At 36.8% G+C, this 22,766-nt stretch overlaps 4 protein-coding genes across 6 annotated transcripts; 1 reads left to right on the top strand and 3 right to left on the bottom strand.

The window, feature by feature from the left end:
• Positions 1-494: 494 nt before the first annotated feature.
• Positions 495-22,764, top strand: LOC105227909 (insulin-degrading enzyme). Its single transcript, XM_011207462.4, has 18 exons — positions 495-839; positions 963-1,118; positions 1,285-1,419; positions 1,568-1,838; positions 1,946-2,051; positions 2,172-2,294; positions 2,357-2,559; positions 2,642-2,727; positions 2,817-2,931; positions 3,047-3,184; positions 3,252-3,458; positions 4,478-4,828; positions 4,889-5,120; positions 5,191-5,397; positions 5,458-5,615; positions 21,350-21,484; positions 21,553-21,762; positions 22,502-22,764. The coding sequence occupies exons 1-18, from the start codon at positions 757-759 to the stop codon at positions 22,730-22,732; spliced, it is 3,147 nt and encodes a 1,048-aa protein (XP_011205764.2). The 5' UTR covers positions 495-756; the 3' UTR covers positions 22,733-22,764.
• LOC125778830 (proline-rich proteoglycan 2-like) lies at positions 6,042-6,779 on the bottom strand. The gene is made up of 2 exons (XM_049458165.1): positions 6,624-6,779; positions 6,042-6,550 (listed from the first exon to the last, which is right to left on the bottom strand). Exons 1-2 carry the CDS (start codon positions 6,675-6,677, stop codon positions 6,122-6,124), a joined length of 483 nt encoding a protein of 160 aa, XP_049314122.1. The 5' UTR covers positions 6,678-6,779; the 3' UTR covers positions 6,042-6,121.
• Positions 9,498-9,999, bottom strand: LOC125778831 (uncharacterized). Its single transcript, XM_049458166.1, has 2 exons — positions 9,859-9,999; positions 9,498-9,772 (listed from the first exon to the last, which is right to left on the bottom strand). Exons 1-2 carry the CDS (start codon positions 9,910-9,912, stop codon positions 9,575-9,577), a joined length of 252 nt encoding a protein of 83 aa, XP_049314123.1. The 5' UTR covers positions 9,913-9,999; the 3' UTR covers positions 9,498-9,574.
• Positions 12,581-18,329, bottom strand: LOC125778832 (uncharacterized). 3 transcript variants are annotated; one of them, XM_049458169.1, is made up of 2 exons: positions 18,250-18,303; positions 12,581-12,842 (listed from the first exon to the last, which is right to left on the bottom strand). In XM_049458169.1, the coding sequence occupies exons 1-2, from the start codon at positions 18,301-18,303 to the stop codon at positions 12,633-12,635; spliced, it is 264 nt and encodes an 87-aa protein (XP_049314126.1). In that variant the 3' UTR covers positions 12,581-12,632. The 3 variants fall into 3 exon arrangements, with proteins under 3 accessions (XP_049314126.1, XP_049314124.1, XP_049314125.1); XM_049458167.1 differs by lacking the exon at positions 18,250-18,303 and adding an exon at positions 12,947-13,116; XM_049458168.1 differs by lacking the exon at positions 12,581-12,842 and adding an exon at positions 17,806-18,179 and having other exon boundaries at positions 18,250-18,329.
• Positions 22,765-22,766: the final 2 nt, after the last annotated feature.

Below are 22,766 nucleotides of genomic sequence, written 5' to 3'. Positions count from 1 at the left end.
TAAATTGTAGACATGTGTAAAAAAAATAAGATTTTAAGAAGTTACATTTGAATTGTAGGGTTTAAGTAGAGTTTTTAATTTTTTTTTTGATGTCTTAAATGAATTTACGATATTTAATATTGATGTTGTGTCTAAATTTCATGTTGATTGCAGCGAAATTCTTAAAGTTACGGGAATTTGAACCGATTTTGCGTAAAAAATACGTTTTTTACTTCAAATTTGTAATGTTTTTTTAATATTTCTCCACAAAAATTTAATAGTATATTTTTCAAATGTCTTTTTTCCAATCTGTTTACTTTTCACCTCCTGCAAGTAATTAGCGCCAATTTCAAATTAATTAACGTGTTTTTCTCATTATCGAAATGTTATATCCGCTTATTTTTCAATTCCATTATATGCCGATTTTATTGACGTCATTTCATTTCCATCAGCTGTTTGTGTTTCATTCAAATGTCAAATTTGACAGCTTTCAAAAACAACTGATTGTCATTGCTAATTGCTAATTTATAAGATCCAACTAGAATCACGATTTTGGGTGAGGGGAGCGATTAAGTAAGTAGAATTTTCCACGATTCCAATAGCGGTGGAGCAGGAGAAGTTTGTGTTGTGGCAGTAGTTTATTAGCACAGCAAATTGCAACAAAATAGTTAATTGGTGTTTTATAAAAAAGCAAATTTTACCGAAACAAAAGTACAAACCTAGTGGTTATTATAGAGTACGTAGGAAGTGGAGCAACAACAATTTTATAGAACATTAATGTTTATTAGACAAGCCTTAGTATTATGCTGTAGACAACAACTGCAGACCCGATCAATAATAAGCGCAAACAACATAAAAAGGTATGTGCGTGCAAATCCGACTGCATGGCATTATAATTATTGTATGATGAATGTAGATACATATTTATATACATTTACATATTTTTATATGCGAATTGCTGTTGTATTTCACAACATTTTTAGCGTTTGGACAAACTCAAGTTTATTGTTTACGCGTGCTGAATCAAACTTCATATTCCAACGTAAAATGAGCGCTTCAAGCACTGCGGCGGCAGGCGAATCAGGTGGTCTTAATAAGATGCCACTAAAGAAACCACAAGAGATAGAAGCTATAGTACGGTGAGTTTAATATGTACATATGTAATAAATTTATGACTCGGCACTCGCGCAAACGCAATGACTAAATGCATATCGATTACAACAACAAATAAACCTTAAAACAGCAATGCACGTACAAACCAGTTATGTATACACACATATAATTTGTTCACTTTTATTTACGTAGTTTAAATGATATTACCAAATCAGAGCAAGACACAAGAGACTACCGTGGTCTGCAATTAGAAAATGGCTTGAAGGTACTATTGATCAGTGATCCCAAAACGGATGTTTCGGCGGCAGCGCTGGCAGTACAAGTAGGGTGAGTAGCGTAATGAACGCAAAGCATTGGAATATATTGTGCTTATACAAAATTATTAAATTTTTTTGTTTATACAAATTTTTTAAATTTTGTTTATAAAAATTTTTTACATTTTTTTGTTTATACACAAATTTTCTCGCACATGCAGCCATATGTCCGATCCCGATAATCTACCCGGTTTGGCGCATTTTCTTGAGCATATGCTGTTTTTGGGTACCGAAAAGTATCCACATGAGAATGGCTATACCACCTATTTATCGCAAAGTGGCGGCAGCAGCAATGCAGCTACATATCCATTATATACCAAGTATCATTTTCATGTCGCGCCAGATCATTTGGATGGTGCACTCGATCGTTTTGCACAATTCTTTATAGGACCGTTGTTTACAGCCAGTGCTACCGAGCGTGAAATTAATGCGGTAAGCTGTTTTTTATTATATAAATAATAATAAAAATTATAAATAATAAAAATTATAAATAATAATATCTTCTAAACTAAATTATATGTTTTTTTCTGGTATTAAAGGTCAATTCAGAGCATGAGAAAAATATACCAAGCGATTTATGGCGCATTAAGCAAGTGCATAAGCATTTAGCAAAACCGGATCACCCGTATTGCAAATTTGGTACTGGTAAGTAATGCTATAATAAAATTCCAATATATAATTAATGTAAGCAAGCTGATTTGTTATCATTAGCACATACCAAATTTGTTTTTTATTAAAAATAATAAAATTTCTAACCTCTAACAGGCAATAAAGCAACACTCCATGACATACCCAAATCAAAAAACATTGATGTGCGTGAAGAACTTTTAAAGTTTCATAAGAAATGGTATTCCGCGAATATTATGAGCTTGGCGGTACTAGGCAAAGGTAAAATATATAAAACAAAATCGCACGTTATTGTAACAATAAAATCTATTAATTTTTTTCAGAGTCTCTTAACGAGCTCGAAGAAATGGTCATTGACAAGTTCTCCACTATCGAGAATAAAAATGTTGAAATACCAACATTTGAGCCTGAACCCTTCTCAGAGGATAAATACGCGCGCAAAGTGCATATTTTACCAATAAAAGACTTGCGCTCTTTAACAATCAGCTTTACAACACCCGATCTAACAGAGTTATATAAATCTGCGGTTGGTGAAACTTGATTATATTAAATACCATTATGAAATTTACAATAATTCTATTTATATATATTTTTTTACGCAACTTTAGCCCGACAGCTATCTCTCGCATTTGCTTGGTCATGAGGGCAAAGGAAGCATACTCTCTGAACTGCGTAAATTGGGTTGGTGTAACGAGTAAGTTGTAAATTAAAGAAATTTTTTACTTATGAAGGCTATTTTTTCTTATTAATTTATTTTTATTGTTCTTTCATTTCAATATTTAGTCTAATGGCTGGTCATCAGAATACCTTAAACGGCTTTGGTTTCTTCGAGATCGTTGTTGATCTCACGCAAGAGGGCATGGAACATGTTGATGACATCGTCAATATTATTTTCCAGGTGCGTAAACATTTTATAACAAATAAAAAAAAATTAAAAATAGAAATAAAAATAAAAATATAAAAAAAAATTATAAAAAAATTGCCTAAACTTATTTAAATATAATTATTTTTAGTATTTGGCAATGGTGCGCAAGGAGGGTCCAAAGAAGTGGATTTTTGATGAATATGTTAAAATAAATGAAATACGTTTTCGCTTCAAAGACAAAGAGCAGCCAGAAAATATGGTCACGAATGCAGTCTCCGCAATGCAGGTGAGTAATTAGCGAAATATAAAACAAGCCAGCCTTTTAACCTGAAAATCAAACATACATTCAATAGATTTATCCACTTGAGGAAGTGCTTACCGCACCCTACCTAAGCAATGAATGGCGTCCAGATTTGATTACCAAACTGCTTGATGAGCTCGTGCCGGAAAAATGTCGCATCGTGCTAATTGGCCAAAGTTACGAGCCATTGTGTAACGAAGTCGAACCGTACTATAAAACTAAATATGGGTCATACAAAATTGAAGCCGAGACATTGCGGGTGAGTAAGCAGCAAACACACACGAACATGATTTGTATATGCTTGCAACATGTTGCTATAGGGTATAATAGTTTTGTTCACCTAACGGTTGTATGTATAACCTAAAACTAAGCGAGATAGATATTGAGTTGTATATGTACATATATATAAATGATCAGGATGACGATACGAGTAGAAATCAGGGTGGCTGTCTGTCTGTCCGTCCGTCTCTGCGTCCATGCAAGCTGTAACTTGAATAAAAATTAAGATATACATATTGATTAAACTTGGTACACATGTTCCTAGCCAAACAAAATTTTGAAATCCATATCTCGAGACTCACCGACCGGTACAACGGTTTTCGAACTTCCAGGAGACTTTATACCGCATATATGAACAATATGCGAGTTTTCTTATTAGAATTGAGAGAGCATGTTTTTCTTATAGCGGTGCATCTTAATACGTAGAATGAATAAAATCAAGTCAAAACTCGCCCTAGACCCGATATAACTAAGAAGCTTTATGTACCTGAAGGTACTTTCCTAGCTTTAATCCTTGGAAGTTGTAAAAGTATGAAATATTAGGTTATACCCCAACTTAGCTCTTCCTTGCTTGTTTTTTACTTGTTATAATTCCTAACCTCAAATATTTTTTTATAACTCCTAACCTCAAATATTTTTTTTATAATTCCTAACCTCAAATTAAAATTTTATATACTCCTAACCTCACTTTTTTTTTATAATTGTGAACTTAAAATTGTTGAAAAATAATGTTTTTTTTTATAATTCCTAACCTTATTTTTTTTTATAATTCCTAACCTCAAATATTTTCTATAATTCCTAACCTTAAAATTGTTTTGTTTTTATAATTCTTAACCTAAAAATTTGTTTTGTTACTCCTAACCTCAATTTTTTTTTATAATTTCTGAACTTAAAATTTGTTTTTGTTATTTTTTTTAATTCCTAACCTTAATTTTTTTTTACAATTCCTAACCTCAAATATTTTTTATAATTCCTAACCTCAATTTTTTCATTCAACAGCGCTGGGAAAATTGTGGTCTCAATGAAAACGTTGCACTCCCTCTACCAAACGCTTTTATACCTACAAATCTCGATTTGGCACCAGAGGATGCGGATTTATCGAAACATCCCATCATTATAAAGGACTTGCCAATCTTACGTGTGTGGCACAAACAAGACAACCACTTTTTGAAGCCGAAAGCCTGCATGACTTTTGACATGTCCAATCCAATTGCCTATCTCGATCCGCTTAATTGTAATTTGAATCAGTTAATGGTTTCACTGCTCAAAGATCAGTTGAATGAATATCTATATGATGCAGCTTTAGCGGGCTTGAAACTACAAGTCAACACCAAGTCGTCGGGTATCGAGGTTTGTGCGCATGCTAAACAATTGAAAATAAAATATGTATAAATATATGTTTTTCTGCAGTTTTCTATACGCGGCTACAATGACAAGCAGCTGGTACTATTAGAGAAAGTGTTGGATCACTTATTCGATTTCAAAATCGATGAGAAACGTTTTAATATATTGCGCGAGGACTTCATACGCTCGCTCAAGAATTTTAAGGCCGAACAACCTTACCAACATGCCATTTATTATCTGGCTTTGATACTTACCGAGAACGCTTGGGCCAACAGCGAGTTGTTGGATGCGATGGAATGTGGGTTAACTGATTTTATATTAAAAATTATATATACTAAATAATACCACTTTTTTTGTTCTATGTATAGTGGTCACCTATGAACGTGTTGTGAATTTTGCACGTGAATTTTTCCAACGCTTGCACACAGAATGTTTTATTTATGGCAATGTGACCAAAGCGCAGGCTCTGGATATTGCGGGACGTGTTAATAAACGTTTGGAGAAAACCAATTCGATTGTGTTGCCGCTGTTGGCACGGCAGATGCTCAAGAAACGGGAGTACAAATTGTGTAGCGGTGAGTGGGCGGTCAAGCCATTTTATGGAAATTATTTATATTTGCTAATTGTCTTTACAGGTGACAGCTATTTGTTTGAGAATCAAAATAAGTTTCATAAAAGTTCTTGTTCACAATTGTATTTCCAATATGGCCCACAAACGGATCGTTCCAATATTATGTTAAATTTAATTGCGCAAGTTTTATCGGAGCCATGCTATGATGTGTTGCGTACAAAGGTGAGTGATTAAAAATTTTATATTTATATAATATATTCGAAAGTTATGGGAAACGGTGAGTCGGCTAGTCGTGAGCTTTGCCTCATACTTCATTTGTATATGTATTGGCCGGATGGCGAGGATAACCTCCAGAGCCTTAGATGTCGTAGTTTTCATTGCGTCCGTAATACGCAGCAAGCGGGCCGTTTCACCTTCACTAGGAGTTTAAAACCGTACTTTTTCGATAACACCAGCAACCATACCACCGCACCATATGTGTAGAGCCAATAGACCATGCGGGGTCGTAGACCCCACACTATAGTTACACTATAGTCACATTTTTATATTAATTTTTGATGCATTCCACGCATTGTCTATTATTTATGGTTGTCACATGAGTATTATTAACTAGATTTATTCACCGTTTTATTAAATAAGAGAGCCGCATTTTCTTTTGTTTTGCTGCACTGATATTTTTTATTATCATAAAATTTTATATCTCAATATTATCCATTCATTTTGGTAAACTATTTCGCGCCACCTTGACCCTGAGCACCACCCTGTCCTCCTGCGCTTGCACCAATGTTGAAACCCATACCAGCGCCCATCATACCACCCATACCGCCACCTGGCGGTCCTTGTGGTGGTCCCTGGGCGGCACGACGGTATCGACTCTCTATAGCTGGCTTTTGTGGCGCTTGTGGTACTCCTTGTGGTGGTCCCTGAGCGGCACGACGATAGCGACTTTCTATAGCGGGCTTTTGTGGCGCTTGTGGTATTCCTTGTGGTGGTCCTTGAGCAGCACGACGAGTACGGCTCTCTATAGCTGGCTTTTGTGGCGCTTGTGGTATTCCTTGTGGTGGTCCTTGAGCAGCACGACGATTGCGACTCTCTATAGCTGGCTTTTGAGGCGCTTGCGGTGGTCCTTGTGGTATGGGCTCAGCATTTGTCGTGTACTGTAAAGTGAATTAGGACTTCATATTATTGATTTTCCTTATTGTTAAAAAGGTTGAACGTTTTATTACATACCAACAATGCTGCCAAAGCACAGCAAACACAAGCGGTCAAAATTAATACGCGCATCTTTGCTTCAAGCACCTCTCTGTACTTGCTTGTACTGTCGTCACTTGAATACTACCTTCCCAATGTCAGTAGCCCAGTTTTTATAGTTCTGCTTCCAAATAACAATTATCCATACTGTAGATCGTATCTTATATTGAAAGTATATTTGTTTTTAAATCCAACACGCAATGCCGTATGGTTCGAAATGCAATTACTGGTATTTAATTTGTTGAAAATTATGTGAACAAATTTTTAAAAACTAATTAAGTGATAATAATCTGATATTTGTTTAATTGTCACAAATTTACGTGCATTAAATTTTCAATAATTCTTCATAAAATACATACATATTTTGTGAGGAAATATCAATATGCGTTAATATATTTTTGAAAAAGCGTTTTAAAAATCATTTTCGAATATTTGAGTAACAGCAGATTAACGGGTTAATCACGGAGTTTTCAGTTTAATAATTAATGTTATAATTATTTAATTAGTGGAACGTAGTAATTTTAAAGCATTTTCCAGTTGTATGGCTTAAAATAATCTAAGTTACATAAGCAAGAGCTTTCACAATTTGTTACCATATATACACCCGATGAAACGAGCTACGTGGCTGCATAACTGCAAAAATCATGTGCAAAAAGGAAGATCGGAAGTACACAAAACTTTATTGACACTCGATAGAAGAGACTGTAGGAACATGATGGAAACTGTTTGCTGGGGGCACACGCCCGCAGGATGGGGCTGACAGATCGAGAAGACTGCAGGAAATGCTTAGAGCAGGGCATCAGGGAAACAATGGAGCATCTCTTGTGCACTTGTCCCGCATTGACAAGACTACGCTATAAGCATCTGGGGTCCCCACGGTATGATACACTGGAGGAGGTATCGATGGTGAGGCCGAAGAGTCTGTTAAAATACGCGTAAAGTGCATGCATCCAAAAGGATAACTACTCCTCTGGGAGCAGTTAAGCTCCATCTCGTATCGAAAAGCACCAAAACTGGTCTATGTGTGGCTTATTGGCCTGCCAGATTAACCGAACCTAACCTATAGGTTATATTAACTTTGCTACGATGTAATACTCGTACACAGAACGAAACAACAGTTGTTGTGATTTACGTGAGTACCTGCCGTTGACCCATAAACTAACCTCACGGTGCTTAAAAGCACAATGCGTTCATCAGCGCCGCAAATAATACTTTTTTTTTGCAAGTATTGTTTGTTTCCATTTGGTCGAGTGGAAGGGACAACTTTTCCATCTTAGTCGGGTTCGAGGCCGATTTAAAATCTCTGCCGTGCTTTGGGTCCGGCACCCAACCGCAGTGCAACTACACACATATTGAGTCTAATTTTCGATGACTCGTTCCAGCATTTCGACTGGTGACTAACACATGTTATGTTTTACTCCAAAACCTGAATTGAAGCGGAATTGTGCGCATAGAATTTAGACTTTACATATCCTCACAGGAAAAAGTCTATCGGTGTCCAATCGATTAACACAAAACGTGAAATTATCTATTCATCGACGTGTTCTCCCAATAAATCGATTGATTGTTGCTATGTGTTGAAAGTGACGACGTCTTGTTGAAACCAAATGTCGACGAGATCACAAGCTCCAATTTCAGTGATCAAATAGTCGGTTATCCGGGCTCAATAATGATCGTCGACGGTTACGTTCCCAAAGGCATCATTTTTGAAGAAATATGGACCGATGATTCCACTGGCCCACAAACCACATCAAACTGTGTTTTCTTTCTGGATGAAATAGCAGCTTCTAAATCTTTTCAGGTTATTCTTCGTCCTAAATACGACAATTTTGCTTATTATCTTATTATTATCGCTGAATAAAATTTAGCTAGAAAACGACGGATCTTCTTGGAACTTTTCAAGATCCCATAGAGCAAAGACATGTCACTTGGAAAGGTCAAGCGGCTTCAGTTCTCACACAAGCTGTATTTTGTACGTTTTCAATTTGAGATCTCAACCTAAAATGCGCCAAGTCGTTCCATAGTCAGTCCGAGTTGCTGCGAACAGCTCTAAATCGACTTTTCACGACTTTCATGTACTCGTATACTCTCAGCTACGGCTGCTATATTTTCTTCACTGCGTGCTGGACTTGGTCAATTCGGTTGAATATTATCCAATAAAGAATGCTGGGTCGTAACATGGGTGATGATGTTGCGAATAGTACTATATGTTCTGTAGGCCGATTGTGTTGACTAAAAGTTGAGTGAAGCGCGCGAAACATATTCTCTATAGAACCTGAATTTTCATAATAAAGTTGAACGATTTGTAAACGTTGTTCATATGTAAACCTTTCCATAATGAGTTGTCAAACAGTACTGAACAAAAGTAACATGACAGCTTGACACAACTCAAGCGTAATCTAACAAAAAAAAGTCTATTAAAAATTACCTCTACTTGGATCACCCGTTACAATGACAGCTACCTGTTCTCCGATGTATACTTTTCGGCGAAGTAGAAATAACGCGAGAAAGAAACAACACTGCTGAAAAAGTATACATCTCAAAAAAGCGATAGAAAATATTCTAAAATAATTCTGGGAGAAGCAGCCGTGTACTGTACATTGCAAAATCACCTGAGCGACGAATTTATTCAAGAGGACCATAAATAATTGGATAAATTTTTATGAGTCTTCCCCGAGTAATGCTTAGGTGCCGAATTTACTGAGTTTGATCGTTATTTTCTATAAACTAGTTATTTTTCGTCGTAGAAGAATCAGTATATGATTTTAGCTGTAGAATTTGTACATATGTATATATGTATATTTCAATTATTTATGCCTATATGTATATATCAGAAAATTAAATAAAATATCTTTAATTGTTTCTGCGCTGCTCTGTTTTATTGCTTTAAATATCTACAAATTGCATAAAATATATAGTTATATGCTCCATTAATGACCACCCTGACCCTGACCTTGTGCTCCTCCGCCCATATTAGCACCCATACCAAATCCTATTCCGCCACTAGCACCAGCGCCACCTCCAGCACCGCCGCCACCGCCTTGTGCTGCGCGACGGAAGCGACCGGTTAGACTCTTACCGCCACCAGGCATTTGTGGTCTTTGCGGCATTTGAGCATTTGCTGAAGACTGCAAAATGAATCAAATATACAAATAATTAAGAATTACAAAAAATGAAAGTAAGGGAACAAGTCCTTTTTTGTCCCTGCACTCACCAACATTGTCGCCAGTACGGCGCAAATCAAACCAATCAATACTATGAATTTCATTTTCCGGTAGAAGCTTGACTTTGTAAGCCAGTGTCTAGTCCAGAACTATACATTAGTGCTGTGTCCTCAGCCACTTTTTATAGTTTAGTTTCCGAAAAATTTAATTTAAATTGTGAAGATGCAATCGCATTGGGTCAGAATAATCATGTAATTATGATTTGTTTACGTTTTGTCAAGAAATAATTGCATGTGATTTTCGTCTTGACATGCAATATGTAATTAGGCTGATGATCTTGATAAGGATCTGAAATAATAGCTATTATTTAAGGCTGTTATTTAACTTTTATTCAAAAAAAGTTAAATGGAAATGGTTTGGAAAAATGTACCATAAATACTATTCTCAACAAAGTTTAAACAGCTAACAAATAATGGACGAAATTAGTCCAAAATATTGACAGTCTTTTATAGAACGAATATACGAATTTTTAAGTAAGTCATGGCGAGAATACTTTGGCCAGAAAAAGCTATATACATTTATATATAAATATAATTATAAAGTTCCCATTATTCAACACTGCAGCCTTCAATAGTGATACTCGAACTTTTTAATACGAATCATAGTTCTATAGCACAGTATATAATTTGCTTCGAAGTAGCCCTAGATAGATACAAGTTATAGAGGCTTTGCACTGCGACCTATGGTCTATTGTGCCCCTTCCTCAATCACATATGGCCACAAAGGTCCACCACTTTGAACAACTTCAATAGCTTGCTGGGCACAACTGAGTTGATGTGGTCCCTGTCCACGTAGATGTAACCGTTAGCCTGAGCCTGAGCCTTGATTATCACTAAGTATAGCGATACACTGGTTGAGATAGTTGATATGGAGATGGATTTCGGCACACTGACTTATAGCAAAAACTTCTGCTTGACAGATGCTCGGAAAACGTCCCATTCGTATGAATAGTTTGTTTTGCGGTCCCGCAATGCCTTCCGGTGTTTTCTAACGTGCCTATTTCACCGTATGTTTGAGCCTAATGTGGGGCTTAGGAATTTGACCTCTTTAGACACCTCCAACTCCCTGCCACCGAGTGATAGTAACCTCAAGCCCGGAAGAGAACTTCGCTTTGTAAAAGGGACAACGTTGTTTTTGACGGGTTGATATTTAACCCTACCGTATTGCACTTTTCTTTTGCTAGACTTAAGCCCCTTTGAACTAAGTATACCTAAGGTTAGAGTAAATAAAACTCCTATATAAAAGATCATACACCCATTACAAATCGACAAAGCGTTTTGAGTCTATGACGAAGTTTTGGAGATCTCTAAATTCAGTTTCGACTATGTCTCTTGGTTCGCCGAGATGTTTCATCCTTAGTCTTGCAAAGGCTAGAAAATTAGGAGAAAATGCCTTAATGGTCCTACCTCACCCTGCTTATATGGAACTTTGACAACGAGCGCCCGACAAAGTGTTTAACCTTATAACGGGAATGTCTATTGAACAGTGTCCAGTAAGAACCCTTGTGATTGCCGGAGGATTAACTTAGCTAAAGGCAAGTAGTTCAGTAGATCTCCTGTGCTCTAGCTTTCAAACATTTCATTCCCCATAGTTCGAAGAACAGCAAATAGTCATTTTGTGCCAAATATCATCTCAGACAATAAATAAAAGCGATGTTTCGTAATACTTGAAATATTTTCTATGAATTTAGTCGTTAGAATCTGATAATATAGAATAGAGATCTTTCGTAAGACTGAAGAAAGAAATAATATTGTAAACACAGCCACAACCATCAATATCCTTCTTTCATAAGATTTGGCACCAAATATCTAAGGTTGAATAGTGAAGCGAGAAGCAAAGCTGAGGAAGTTTTTTGGCCGATCAAAGTCAACAGTTGGTAGTGTGCTTGTCGGTAGATACTTGTAGTCAAAAACCTGTACCATTTCTTGCCTCTCTTTTTCTTAGACAAAACTGTACAATCGTTTATCTCTGAATTTCTATTTATTGTTCCTATTAAAAAATATATAGAATATTATAGAATTATCGTTCCTATTAAAAAAATATATAGAAATGATTAATCCAAGCTTTGTTTAATGGTTGTAATCTTCTGATATTGCAAGGCAAGTCATTCTACTCTCATCTATCATCATATCGGGACCGAGTTCCGTTGTTCTCTTGCGATTTACCGATAGACAGCTGGTCAGTACAAACGTGCTTACACATTCTTTCTGACATGAGGTGAAATACAAGTGATCTAATGGATTCCTTACCTACCGCAATGTTAGTAAATCCCACCTAAGTGGTAAGCTTAGTAATTTTGCCGGTTGCTAATTGTCGAAGAGGACGAGTTAGTAAGGTTAAAATCCATTGACTTCATCATTTTAAGATTTGCAGGTGAACTAGCTGGGGTCGCAAACAAAATATAACAGATCTGTGGCGAACTAAGGACGTTTCATCAATTCATGAAGGTTTAATCGAACTTTAGTTGCATTTTTGAAACCATAAGGACCTGATAGACCTGTTTGTAATAGAGACTAAGTGTATTATGGCGATCGAAAATTGGCTTTAAGACCTAAGCTTAACCAAACTCGATATTTTATTCGCTGGTTTGCTCTTCCTCTCTAATTAGTAAACCAAAATACCATATAGGGGTCCCGCAAGCTTTATTTCGGTGCTTATACCATAAAACAAATGAACAAAAAGAGAACACCATGAAATTAAAATCTCTCAATATATATCTGTACTGCTCTGTTTTATTGCATTAAATATTTGAACAAGAAAAAAATTATTGGCCACCTTGACCACCACCTTGTGCTCCTCCTCCCATATTAGCACCCATGCCAAATCCCATTCCGCCACCAGCACCACCACCTGCACCGCCGCCACCGCCTTGGGCTGAGCGACGTGCACGATCGATTAGGCCATTATTTCCACCAGGCATTCCAGGCATTTGAGGCATTTGCGGCATTTGTGGCATTTGAGCATTGGCTGAGTACTGGAAAATAAGTTGAATATTAAATAAGAAAAGTTAGGCTAGTTAGTTGGTTATTTTTTATTATTTGCATTAAAAAAAAAAATCATGCATATCCTTTAACTCACCATCATCGCCGCCAATACCGTGCAAATCAAAGCAACCATTGCTAGACACCTCGTCTTTCCAGTAAAATTCGTTGACCTTTTTGAACAGTAGTGAATTTCAAACTATCTTAGTCCAATGTCATCGCACTCCCTTTTATAGTTAGACTACTTTAGACTACATATAGAGAAGATGAGACCTCAATGATTTATATAAACACGAAAATATGAATTTTTTCCGTTTTGTAAAGGAATAATTGTTTGTGATTCTAACTATAACATGCAACACTGATTTTCTCTCCAACAAATTTTGATAACAATTTTTAAACCTTTGCATTGTTATTTGCGTTATTGTAATTTTTATTCCCTCAGTTTAAATCAGTCATGAAGATATAAATCGTAATATATTTATTATATATAGTTAATAGTACTTCTCAAGCTAAACAGCATTGAACAATTTCAGTTCGTTTTTTCTCATCGTTGGTTGATGCAAATATGTAACAGCAAGGGAAGGCAAGAACTAATTAAATGGGTACTTTTAGCGTAGTAGTGGCCTCAATCATTCCGTTTTACCACTAGCATATGAAATGCTCACAGACTAGAGGCATTGACTTGTGCTACATCCATCTTATATCGATTTTATTCTGACGATCGATACACTTCCTGGAATCTAGTTTTGGAAAAGGCTAAGCTTTGATAATGGCTAAGGTCAAAGTCCATTAAGTGAAATACCCTTAATTGAAAATATTGTCATCTCATATGAATCATTTTCAAAGTTGCTACTTTCGCAAGTTTGTAGAAAAATGCTAAGTATGGCGTGCTTCTCTTCCGCTTTTTTGTACAAGTAATAGCAAGTGGGTCTAAATCAATGAGATATTGAAGATCTTGGTTCCTTTGTGCACCAGGCTTAACGACAGTACACGGTGATGTATTCTCACTTCCTTCATATAAGCAACACAGAATTCATGTCAAAGTGGTTGTCGTAAAGTACATTTTTTCCCTTATTCATCTTATACATCAGATCTCTTGGACAGCGGTGATGTCGGACTTGCTTAGCTGACAACATCAATCAGCCAAGCAAAAGCAATAGTTGCCCTCGAAACGATAGCTATGATAGTCTTCAAACTAAGGATCGCCCAAGGCATTGTGTTCGATTTAATTAGAATTATTTATCTACATGTCGGGTGCCAAGCTCAACACTTCACCTTCTACAGGGATTACTCAAACAATCGCTTCAAATAAAATTTCTGCTTTCAGAGCTTTCAGATGGTGTCTATTTCAGCAGAAGTGTATGTAGCCTTAAAACAAATACCGTGGATTTCAAGAAAAAAATCACACGTAGCCAAATCTGGTGAATGCGGCAGATTAATCGATGATATTCATTGCGTGCTTGGCTTTAAATTCGGTCGCAAACGCCTCAATACGGCCAAATAGAACTCCTTATTGACCGTCTGTCCCTCCGGAAAATATTCATGATCACTAAACTACGAATATTAATAAAAACAATGAGCACCACCTTGATTTTTTAGCGGCTTTCGGCTTGTTTTTTTTTTTTGGTTTCGACTCGTTTTTTCCCCTCCATTCCTAGGATTGTTGACTGGTTTGCCTTTCAAACTCATAAACCATGTCTCATCAGATATAATGCTCTGCATGAATATGGGATCGGAATTCGCACGATCAAGCCAAAGTAATAAAATTTGCGTCAAAAATATGTGACCTGTTTACGGTACTCTTTTTGGAAAAAATCAGCTTTATCGAAATGCGTCGAGCAAATACCCGCTTCATAACCAAAATATCCCGCAAAATCATTCGAACGTCTCGCGAGAGATGCCGGGCTCTCTTTCCATCTCTCTAATACTTGCCTGACGATTTTCATGCACCAAATCCTTAAATTTTATTTATATTTTCATCAGTTGAAGAGGTCGAAGGTCGTTCAGCACGAGGCATGTCTTCAACGGTCTCTCGACCGACTTTAAAGTCTTTGTACCACTCGTAGGCTTGTGTTTTCGATAAAATTGAAGCACATTCATACAATTTTTTGAAATATCATTTACCTGTTGAATTTAATTACAATTTCCAATTGCTTTTTTGTTCCAACGTACTTAGTTTAAACAGTACGAGTCGAGTTGTTAAAAAAGATACTATGCTTTGTAGCTGATATCTAATTTGAATTTATTTCCGTTATTACTGATCACATATTTTGTATGGATTTTTATATATACATGTTAAAATATTTAATTGCTGACCTCGGATGATGAGCTTTACTTTATACGTTTGTTACTTTTCGAGTTTAGAATTATATGTAACTTCGTTGGCCTTTTCAATTGCAATCGTTATCAAAAGTACCACTAGTAGATTTATTGTTTCAACTATTCAATGACCACCTTGTTCTGCTTCAACGCCTGCTTGGCCACCAAACCGCCGAAACCGATACCCATGCCACCACTGGCGCCATCACCAAACCCATACGCAGCACGACGATTCATATATCTCTTGAGTAGGATCGTTGGTCTTTCAGTTGTAACTGGTGTTTCAGCATTGCATCGATGCTAAAAAAAGTAGTTTGAGTTGTTAGTAAATGCTAGTTGAAATTTTTACAATTTTTTCTTAATTTTATTTACCACCATAATGCTTAATACGGTGCAAATTAAAGCAATTAGCATCAGAATACGCATATTTTTGGCACAAATTTTATTACTTCGAAAACCCGTATAGCCAACTCTATACTACCTCTCGGCGATGCCACCAAAACTTTTTATAGTTTTGCTTTTCAGGTTGATATTTACAATATTTTTAGATTTTATCTCCGATAATTTGTATGCGATTTATATACTGAAATGTAATACCGTTTTGGTTAATTAAATGATCTTAATTACATGATTAGGTTATGTAGTACCATTTACCTTAGTTTACTTTTTGAGAAATAAATCCACAAAAATTATTACTACTAATTGAATACCCATTTTTTAAAACCGCCATAGACGAAGCCCATTGTTACCCTTTGAGGAAACATGGGTTCAGATTAAGAGTCGCTGCGGAATATAGAATTGTAAACAATATTTTTTAATAGAAACTTCAACTTCAAAGTTCCCCCAGTAATAATAAAATCAAATAACAACTCAAAAGTCATTCGTAAAATAAAGTGTCCTTTCGGAAAATTTTGATAGCGTTTGTTAATTGAAATACTACATTTAACTGTCTTGACCATTAAAATACAATCTGCAATGATACTGGAGTGCATCAAACTGCTAATCAGGATTGCCATGAACAATAACATTTAATTGGTATGGATCTAAGTGCATGAAGACATCAAAGGTAATGAACTTACTGACCTTTTAGCAACAGAAGCTGCGGCTACAATGCCAATACGCGTGATATTGTAAACAGAATGTTCGATCGTCGACCTGCTCCCAACACTCGCTGCATCCGAGAGGGACGAGTCCACTTTCGTGCCCGTTTGGACTTTTGTTCGCTTCTCTCCTATCGCAACTGGAAGTTGTGGGACATCCACTCTGCCATCGGTCGAAGGGATCTTCAGAGCCACCCTCTCAAATCCATAGTTTATGCCGCCCTTTGCGGCCGTGAGAGGACTGATGGACTCCTTGTTCAGAAGAATCAGCACTTGCCGGTATGGTTCTTCGGTTTTCTCGAGCCTTATAACTATCCAGTCGTGAGTCAGGAGAGACGGAGTGCAGTAATGTAACTTCTCTTTTATCTCCTCAAGTGTGGAAGATTTTGAACGGACGCATTGGAAGTGTCACCTTCGCCAAAGCCTCTAATGTAGCTCCCTTCAAGATCTCTCCAACCCTTGCTACCTCTTTTGACCAGCATGTGAATGCCGTAGTGACATCTCGCATTTCTACACCTTGGAGATGTACCATGGTTTCATTAGACCACATTAATATAAAGCGGATATAGCGCCGCGACCCGCTTCTACTCCTCGTGGGAGACGGTTCCATCTTCCCCGCTACGAACGCATACACCGAGTTCTATTAAGTCAGCTCGTTTAACGATTTCGCTGCTCCAGTACGAGGCTTCTTACCGAGGATGGATTCCCACACATGCGACTTCTGTCTCTCAACTCACTCGAGCCCGCTGAAGTACCGCCCAACACCTAATTTTTACCGAGGCTTTTAGCATTCTTATATTCCATTGCTAGTTCTGGTGATTCCACTTCGCAATTCCGTCCTACCTACATATCAATCTGCAGATTATCCTGCTGCCCTTCATAGAGTCCAATTCCGTCACGCCAGGCAGAGACCCAATCGAGACACTGTTCAATTTTAAGAACGGTTTCGACCTATTTCCCACCACATCCCTTTCGTATTTCTTCTAAGGTGAACATCTAACACCATGAATTTAAATTTTTTCTTTAAAGCGTTCATAAATCAAACTGTTTTCTCCAGAACAATTCTCAGGTTAGATTCTGCCCAATTTTAGCTTCAACGTAACCTAAAAATTATTTCCTTGGAGTGTCCTAGTTAAAACATACTCTTTCGCAATCTAAGGCCCACACCTATCATACCGATTATGAGCGAACGTGTGAAAAAATTAAAAATATTTTTAATATACTTTCAATCGCTCAGGTTCTATTGAATTTTGGTATGATAGGCAATAGATTTATATTTGTCTAAACTTGTAATTGATCGAAAGTAGCATATTTCGTTTAAACAGTAGAGTCGGGAGGGCGGAAGAGAGAAAAATCACTCGAGTAGACCATACTTTGCACGATTATAATAATCCGTCCCCACCACAGTCAGGTCTACGTAACCGGAACGGACCCGGACGTTTTCCGGCCAAGGACTGTCAACTCGGCAGATTACTGCCACTACAACAACAACAACGATTACAAATCTTTAATTATTATTCATTTATTCATTTTTTTTAAGAAATTTTTTAAATTTCATGTCATTGCGTGTGTGAATTCTGCTGATGAGCTTTGCTTGATATAGTGGTTACGTTTTAAGTGTCGATTTATATGAAGTTTCATTGTCCTTTTCCATATGAAATCCTTGTCAAAAGTACCGCTATGATTTGTTGCTTCAAATATTTAACGACCGCCTTGTCCACTTCATTCACCGCCTGCTTGACCACCCATATTTGCTCCGAAACCAAAACCCATGCCAGCACCAGCGCCACCACCTGCACCACCACCTGCACCGCCACCGCCACCTTGCGCAGCACGTCGACTCATGTATCTGATGACTTGAATGGACATCTCTGGATTTTCCGTTGTTGTTTCAGCATTGCATCGTTGCTACATAAAATAGTTTGAGTTGTTAGTAAATGCTAATTGAAATTTTTACTATTTTTTCCATTTTATTTACCATCATAATACCCAATACGGTGCAAATAGCAGCAATTAACATAAGACTACGCATATTTTTGGCACAAATTTTATTACTTCGTAACCCCGTATAGTCAACTCTATACTACCTCTCGGCGATGCTACCAAACTTTTATAGTTTCGGTTTATGTTTTATATTTGCTGTATTATTTGTAGATTTTATCGCCGATAATTTATTTAAAATTTACAATAAAATGTGTTACAATGTGTATGCGATTTGTGTACAGATATTCAATAGCCTTTTGGTTAATTACGTGATGTTAATTACATGATTACATTATGTGGTACCGTTCACTTTACAATTTGAAGAAATTAGTCCACTAAAAGTATTACTACGATTTGTTAAGTACTATTTGGTAAGTTTTAAAACCGGCATAGACGAATCCACAGCGACCGTATTTATAAACTGCACGAAGGAGTACAGACTTGACCTTAATATTGCAGTCGATGGCGTTAAGATTCCGACTGTCCATAATTCTAAGATTTTAGATGTGACTTTTGATAGCCTTTGCCTTTGATGATTTGCCGCGATTATCGCCAAAGTACCGAGCCGCAACAGAATCCTCAAGTCGCTAGCCGGCAGCACATGGGGAAGGACAAAAAAACGTTGTTGGCAACTTACACTTTCTCAATTACGTCGACGACATTAGACAACATGCCGACCAGACTTCGGACGCAACTAACTTCTAACAAGCACTGACCGCTCATTCACAGTGGAGCCAACAACACCTTCACCGACTCCCTCCCAGTGAATGGCGTACTCGAAGTCGAACCACCATATATCGCAGACGAAGAGCTCGAGTTGCCGCGAGAAACTAGAATGACCCCTGTGTAGCTTCGTTCTGGATACTGTAGATCCTACTTATCCAGAAGAAACCCCGATATATCCAATCTATGTCTTGTGTACAATGAGTGCAATTTTTTTTACAAAATTTTAAATCTTTTTCCTTAAATATTGTTAAACCTTATAGTTTTCATACTACTGATTTTTCCATAAAGTGGGTTCTATAGATCTATTTTGGTTCTACGGCTATGCGACAATGACACCAGCCACATACTCCTTCATTGCCATACAATCGTAAAGGGGAATAGTCAGGCTATCGCCACAATGAATCTGATGATATATCCAGATCCAATAACCCAGAAGCTTCACTAAGCCTCCTTCCACTGCGTTGAATGAAATGCTATAATAATAGCAGTAGGCATAATGGACCCGCCGTGTATTACTGTACTTTAATTTAATCTGATACGATATTTCTTTCTAGTCGTTTACTTTTTATACCCCTAACTGTGTATATCAAATTTGCCACGAAGTATGTAACATCCAAAAGAAACATCGAACTCCCTATAGACATACTATATGTATGTATAAATTAGAAGCGTGAAGAGAGACGTCGATTTAGCCATATCCGTCTATCTGTCTGCACATAAAGGGTGATTTTTTTGAGGTTAGGATTTTGCATGCATTAGTATTTGCCCTCACACTACAGATCACGTGGGATTTCAGACATGGTGTCAAAGAGAAAGATGCTCAGTATGCTTTGACATTTCATCATGAATAGACTTACTAACGAGCAACGCTTGCAAATCATTGAATTTTATTACCAAAATCAGTGTTCCGTAATCCGCTTTTTTATCGACAAATTTTGTTCAGCGATGAGGCTCATTTCTGGTTGAATGGCTACGTAAATAAGCAAAATTGCCGCATTTGGGGTGAAGAGCAACCAGAAGCCGTTCAAGAACTGCCCATGCATCCCGAAAAATGCACTGTTTGGTGTGGTTTGTACGCTGGTGGAATCATTGGACCGTATTTTTCAAAGATGCTGTTGGACGCAACGTTACGGTGAATGGCGATCGCTATCGTTCGATGCTAACAAACTTTTTGTTGCCAAAAATGGAAGAACTGAACTTGGTTGACATGTGGTTTCAACAAGATGGCGCTACATGCCACACAGCTCGCGATTCTATGGCCATTTTGAGGGAAAACTTCGGACAACAATTCATCTCAAGAAATGGACCCGTAAGTTGGCCACCAAGATCATGCGATTTAACGCCTTTAGACTATTTTTTGTGGGGCTACGTCAAGTCTAAAGTCTACAGAAATAAGCCAGCAACTATTCCAGCTTTGGAAGACAACATTTCCGAAGAAATTCGGGCTATTCCGGCCGAAATGCTCGAAAAAGTTGCCCAAAATTGGACTTTCCGAATGGACCACCTAAGACGCAGCCGCGGTCAACATTTAAATGAAATTATCTTCAAAAAGTAAATGTCATGAACCAATCTAACGTTTCAAATAAAGAAACCGATGAGATTTTGCAAATTTTATGCGTTTTTTTTTTTTAAAAAAAAATTATAAAGGTCTTAAAAAATAACCCTTTATATGCACGATAAGGTAGGCCCAGTCAAAATCAACTACTTGTATGGCAAACTTTTTTAGTTGGTCATTTGATAAAGGTAACAGTATAGATTAGATTGATAGACGAGGAATGCATCGCGACCTTAGGTCTATTGTGCCCTCAAAACACTCAACGGTATAATCTACGAACAAGTTGAGATCTTGAATGAATTTTTTTGTATTTGTGAAAGGTATTATAGCTTCAAAGCAACGAAGGTTAACGTTTTGTTGTTGTTTTATTCGTTTTTAATACACACTAAAAATAAATACACCAATATTAATTACTTCGTCAATTACTCGTGTGAATTACATTGCCATCATTAGTCAATAAATAAAAAGCCGCATTGAAAATTTGCAATCAAGGTGTTGCTAGTAAACAAACAGTTATGGTACTTTGTTTAACAATTTTGTTGACAAATTGTATAAAGTAATCATGAGATATCAATCTGGTTGCTAATGCAGCACAAATCTATAAATGATGATGTACGAACACGCTATACAAAAATTAGAGGTTATAAATAATTTTATTAAAAAGTTATTGTATGTAAAGTTATTATTGTATTTGTTTGTATATTTAAAGTTACAAAGTATAAAAAATATTAATTCACAATTTATTCGTCATAAAACTAATATCTAATTAATTAATATTAATTTTTCACTTAAATAAATAAATTATCTTTTACAGGAACAACTCGGCTATATAGTCTTCAGCGGCATACGCAAAGTAAACGGCGCTAATGGCATACGCATTATAGTACAATCCTCAAAGCATCCATCGTTCGTCGAGGATCGCATTGAAAGCTTCTTGGAGAATTATTTGGTAAACACTTAAAAACTTACAAACAAAATTTAGCGTATTTAAAAAATAATTTTTGCTCTTTCGTACAGCAAACCATGGAGGAAATGCCGTTGGATGAATTTGAACGCCATAAAGACGCTTTAGCATTGAAAAAGTTGGAGAAAGCCAAAAATGTTACACAACAGTTCCATCAATTCTATAATGAAATCTCTGTGGGACAATATCATTTCGAACGCGATGAAGCGGAAGTGGCGATTTTGCGTAAAATTACGAAGGAGGAGTTTTTGGAGTGCTTCAAGGTAGGTTTCTAAGTGAAAGAAATTTGTGGAAGAAAAATATTTATTTAAATAATGGAAGCAGAATGTATGGGAACAAAATCTAGTGAAAATACGGAAATATAAAGACGGAGGGGTGCTATTTTTATAGTGTTACCAGAGCCATAAAGAGAAAACAGGGTCCGGGGATAAGTGCGGTGAATTTTTAGAGAAAAATATTGTTATAGAGTACCCGACCGCCCTGAGAACTCTGAACCCGTAAGGAATCATCATATTTTTTATAGTGTTCATGGCCTTGGATAAAAAGAAAACCCGGGTCCGGGGATGAGTATAGTGAATTGTTGGAGAAAAAAATTGTACCGGACCCCCCTGAAAACTGTGAACCCGAAATCATCTCTCATTTTCATTCGTTCACTGAATGTTACAAAAACAAACATCTTGGGATACAAGAGTCGGTATGCGCATAAAAGGTTGTTTTTGTTGTTTTCAATAACCACTGTGTGCAAATTCTCTATATAATTCCTTATTTTGAACATAATCTATCCCCCTCTGATAACTCCGGGCCCGAAAGAATTGTCCGCGATCTGCAATTAACTGAGTGTTACAGCAATATCTTGGCATACTACGGTCGGTATGTCCATAAGAGGTTGTTTTTTGTTATATTCGATAATCACTGTGGCCAGATTCTTTATATAATTTCTTATTATGTACCTAACCTATGCTTATAACTAAATAATGAATTCTCCTCTCACTTACTTAACAGAGCTTTATCACTCGTGACGGCCCCGAACGCCGCGTACTCTCCGTGCATATTATCTCTACACAAACAAATGAAGTGGATAGCGAGACCGACGCGGCCGAACCAGAAATAACAAATATGGAAAGACACGAGAAAATCACCGATTTGGAAACCTTTAAATCAAGCAAAGAATTATATCCAATTTGCTTGCCAGTATTGGATATTAAAGCGAAAGGGGCTCGTAGTAAATTATAAATATTTTGAAAAAAAAACAAATAAATAAATAACC

Source organism: Bactrocera dorsalis, chromosome 5 (assembly GCF_023373825.1).
Source record: "Bactrocera dorsalis isolate Fly_Bdor chromosome 5, ASM2337382v1, whole genome shotgun sequence".
In the NCBI taxonomy this organism is placed as follows: Eukaryota; Metazoa; Arthropoda; class Insecta; order Diptera; family Tephritidae; genus Bactrocera; species Bactrocera dorsalis.
This window is presented reverse-complemented; position numbering and strand designations above follow the sequence as displayed.

Bases quoted from the DNA above. Each gene is read 5' to 3' on its own strand.
- LOC125778830 (XM_049458165.1), bottom strand. From the start codon at position 6,677: ATGCGCGTATTAATTTTGACCGCTTGTGTTTGCTGTGCTTTGGCAGCA. The intron at 6,551-6,623 runs GTATGTAATAAA...TTCACTTTACAG, and splicing joins GTGCTTTGGCAGCATTGTTG to TACACGACAAATGCTGAGCC.
- LOC125778831 (XM_049458166.1), bottom strand. From the start codon at position 9,912: ATGAAATTCATAGTATTGATTGGTTTGATTTGCGCCGTACTGGCGACA. The intron at 9,773-9,858 runs GTGAGTGCAGGG...TTCATTTTGCAG, and splicing joins CCGTACTGGCGACAATGTTG to TCTTCAGCAAATGCTCAAAT.
- LOC105227909 (XM_011207462.4), top strand. From the start codon at position 757: ATGTTTATTAGACAAGCCTTAGTATTATGCTGTAGACAACAACTGCAG. The intron at 2,052-2,171 runs GTAAGTAATGCT...AACCTCTAACAG, and splicing joins GTATTGCAAATTTGGTACTG to GCAATAAAGCAACACTCCAT. The intron at 2,560-2,641 runs GTTGGTGAAACT...ACGCAACTTTAG, and splicing joins CAGAGTTATATAAATCTGCG to CCCGACAGCTATCTCTCGCA.
- LOC125778832 (XM_049458169.1), bottom strand. From the start codon at position 18,303: ATGCGTAGTCTTATGTTAATTGCTGCTATTTGCACCGTATTGGGTATT. The intron at 12,843-18,249 runs GTAAATAAAATG...CTTATTTTCCAG, and splicing joins CCGTATTGGGTATTATGATG to TACTCAGCCAATGCTCAAAT.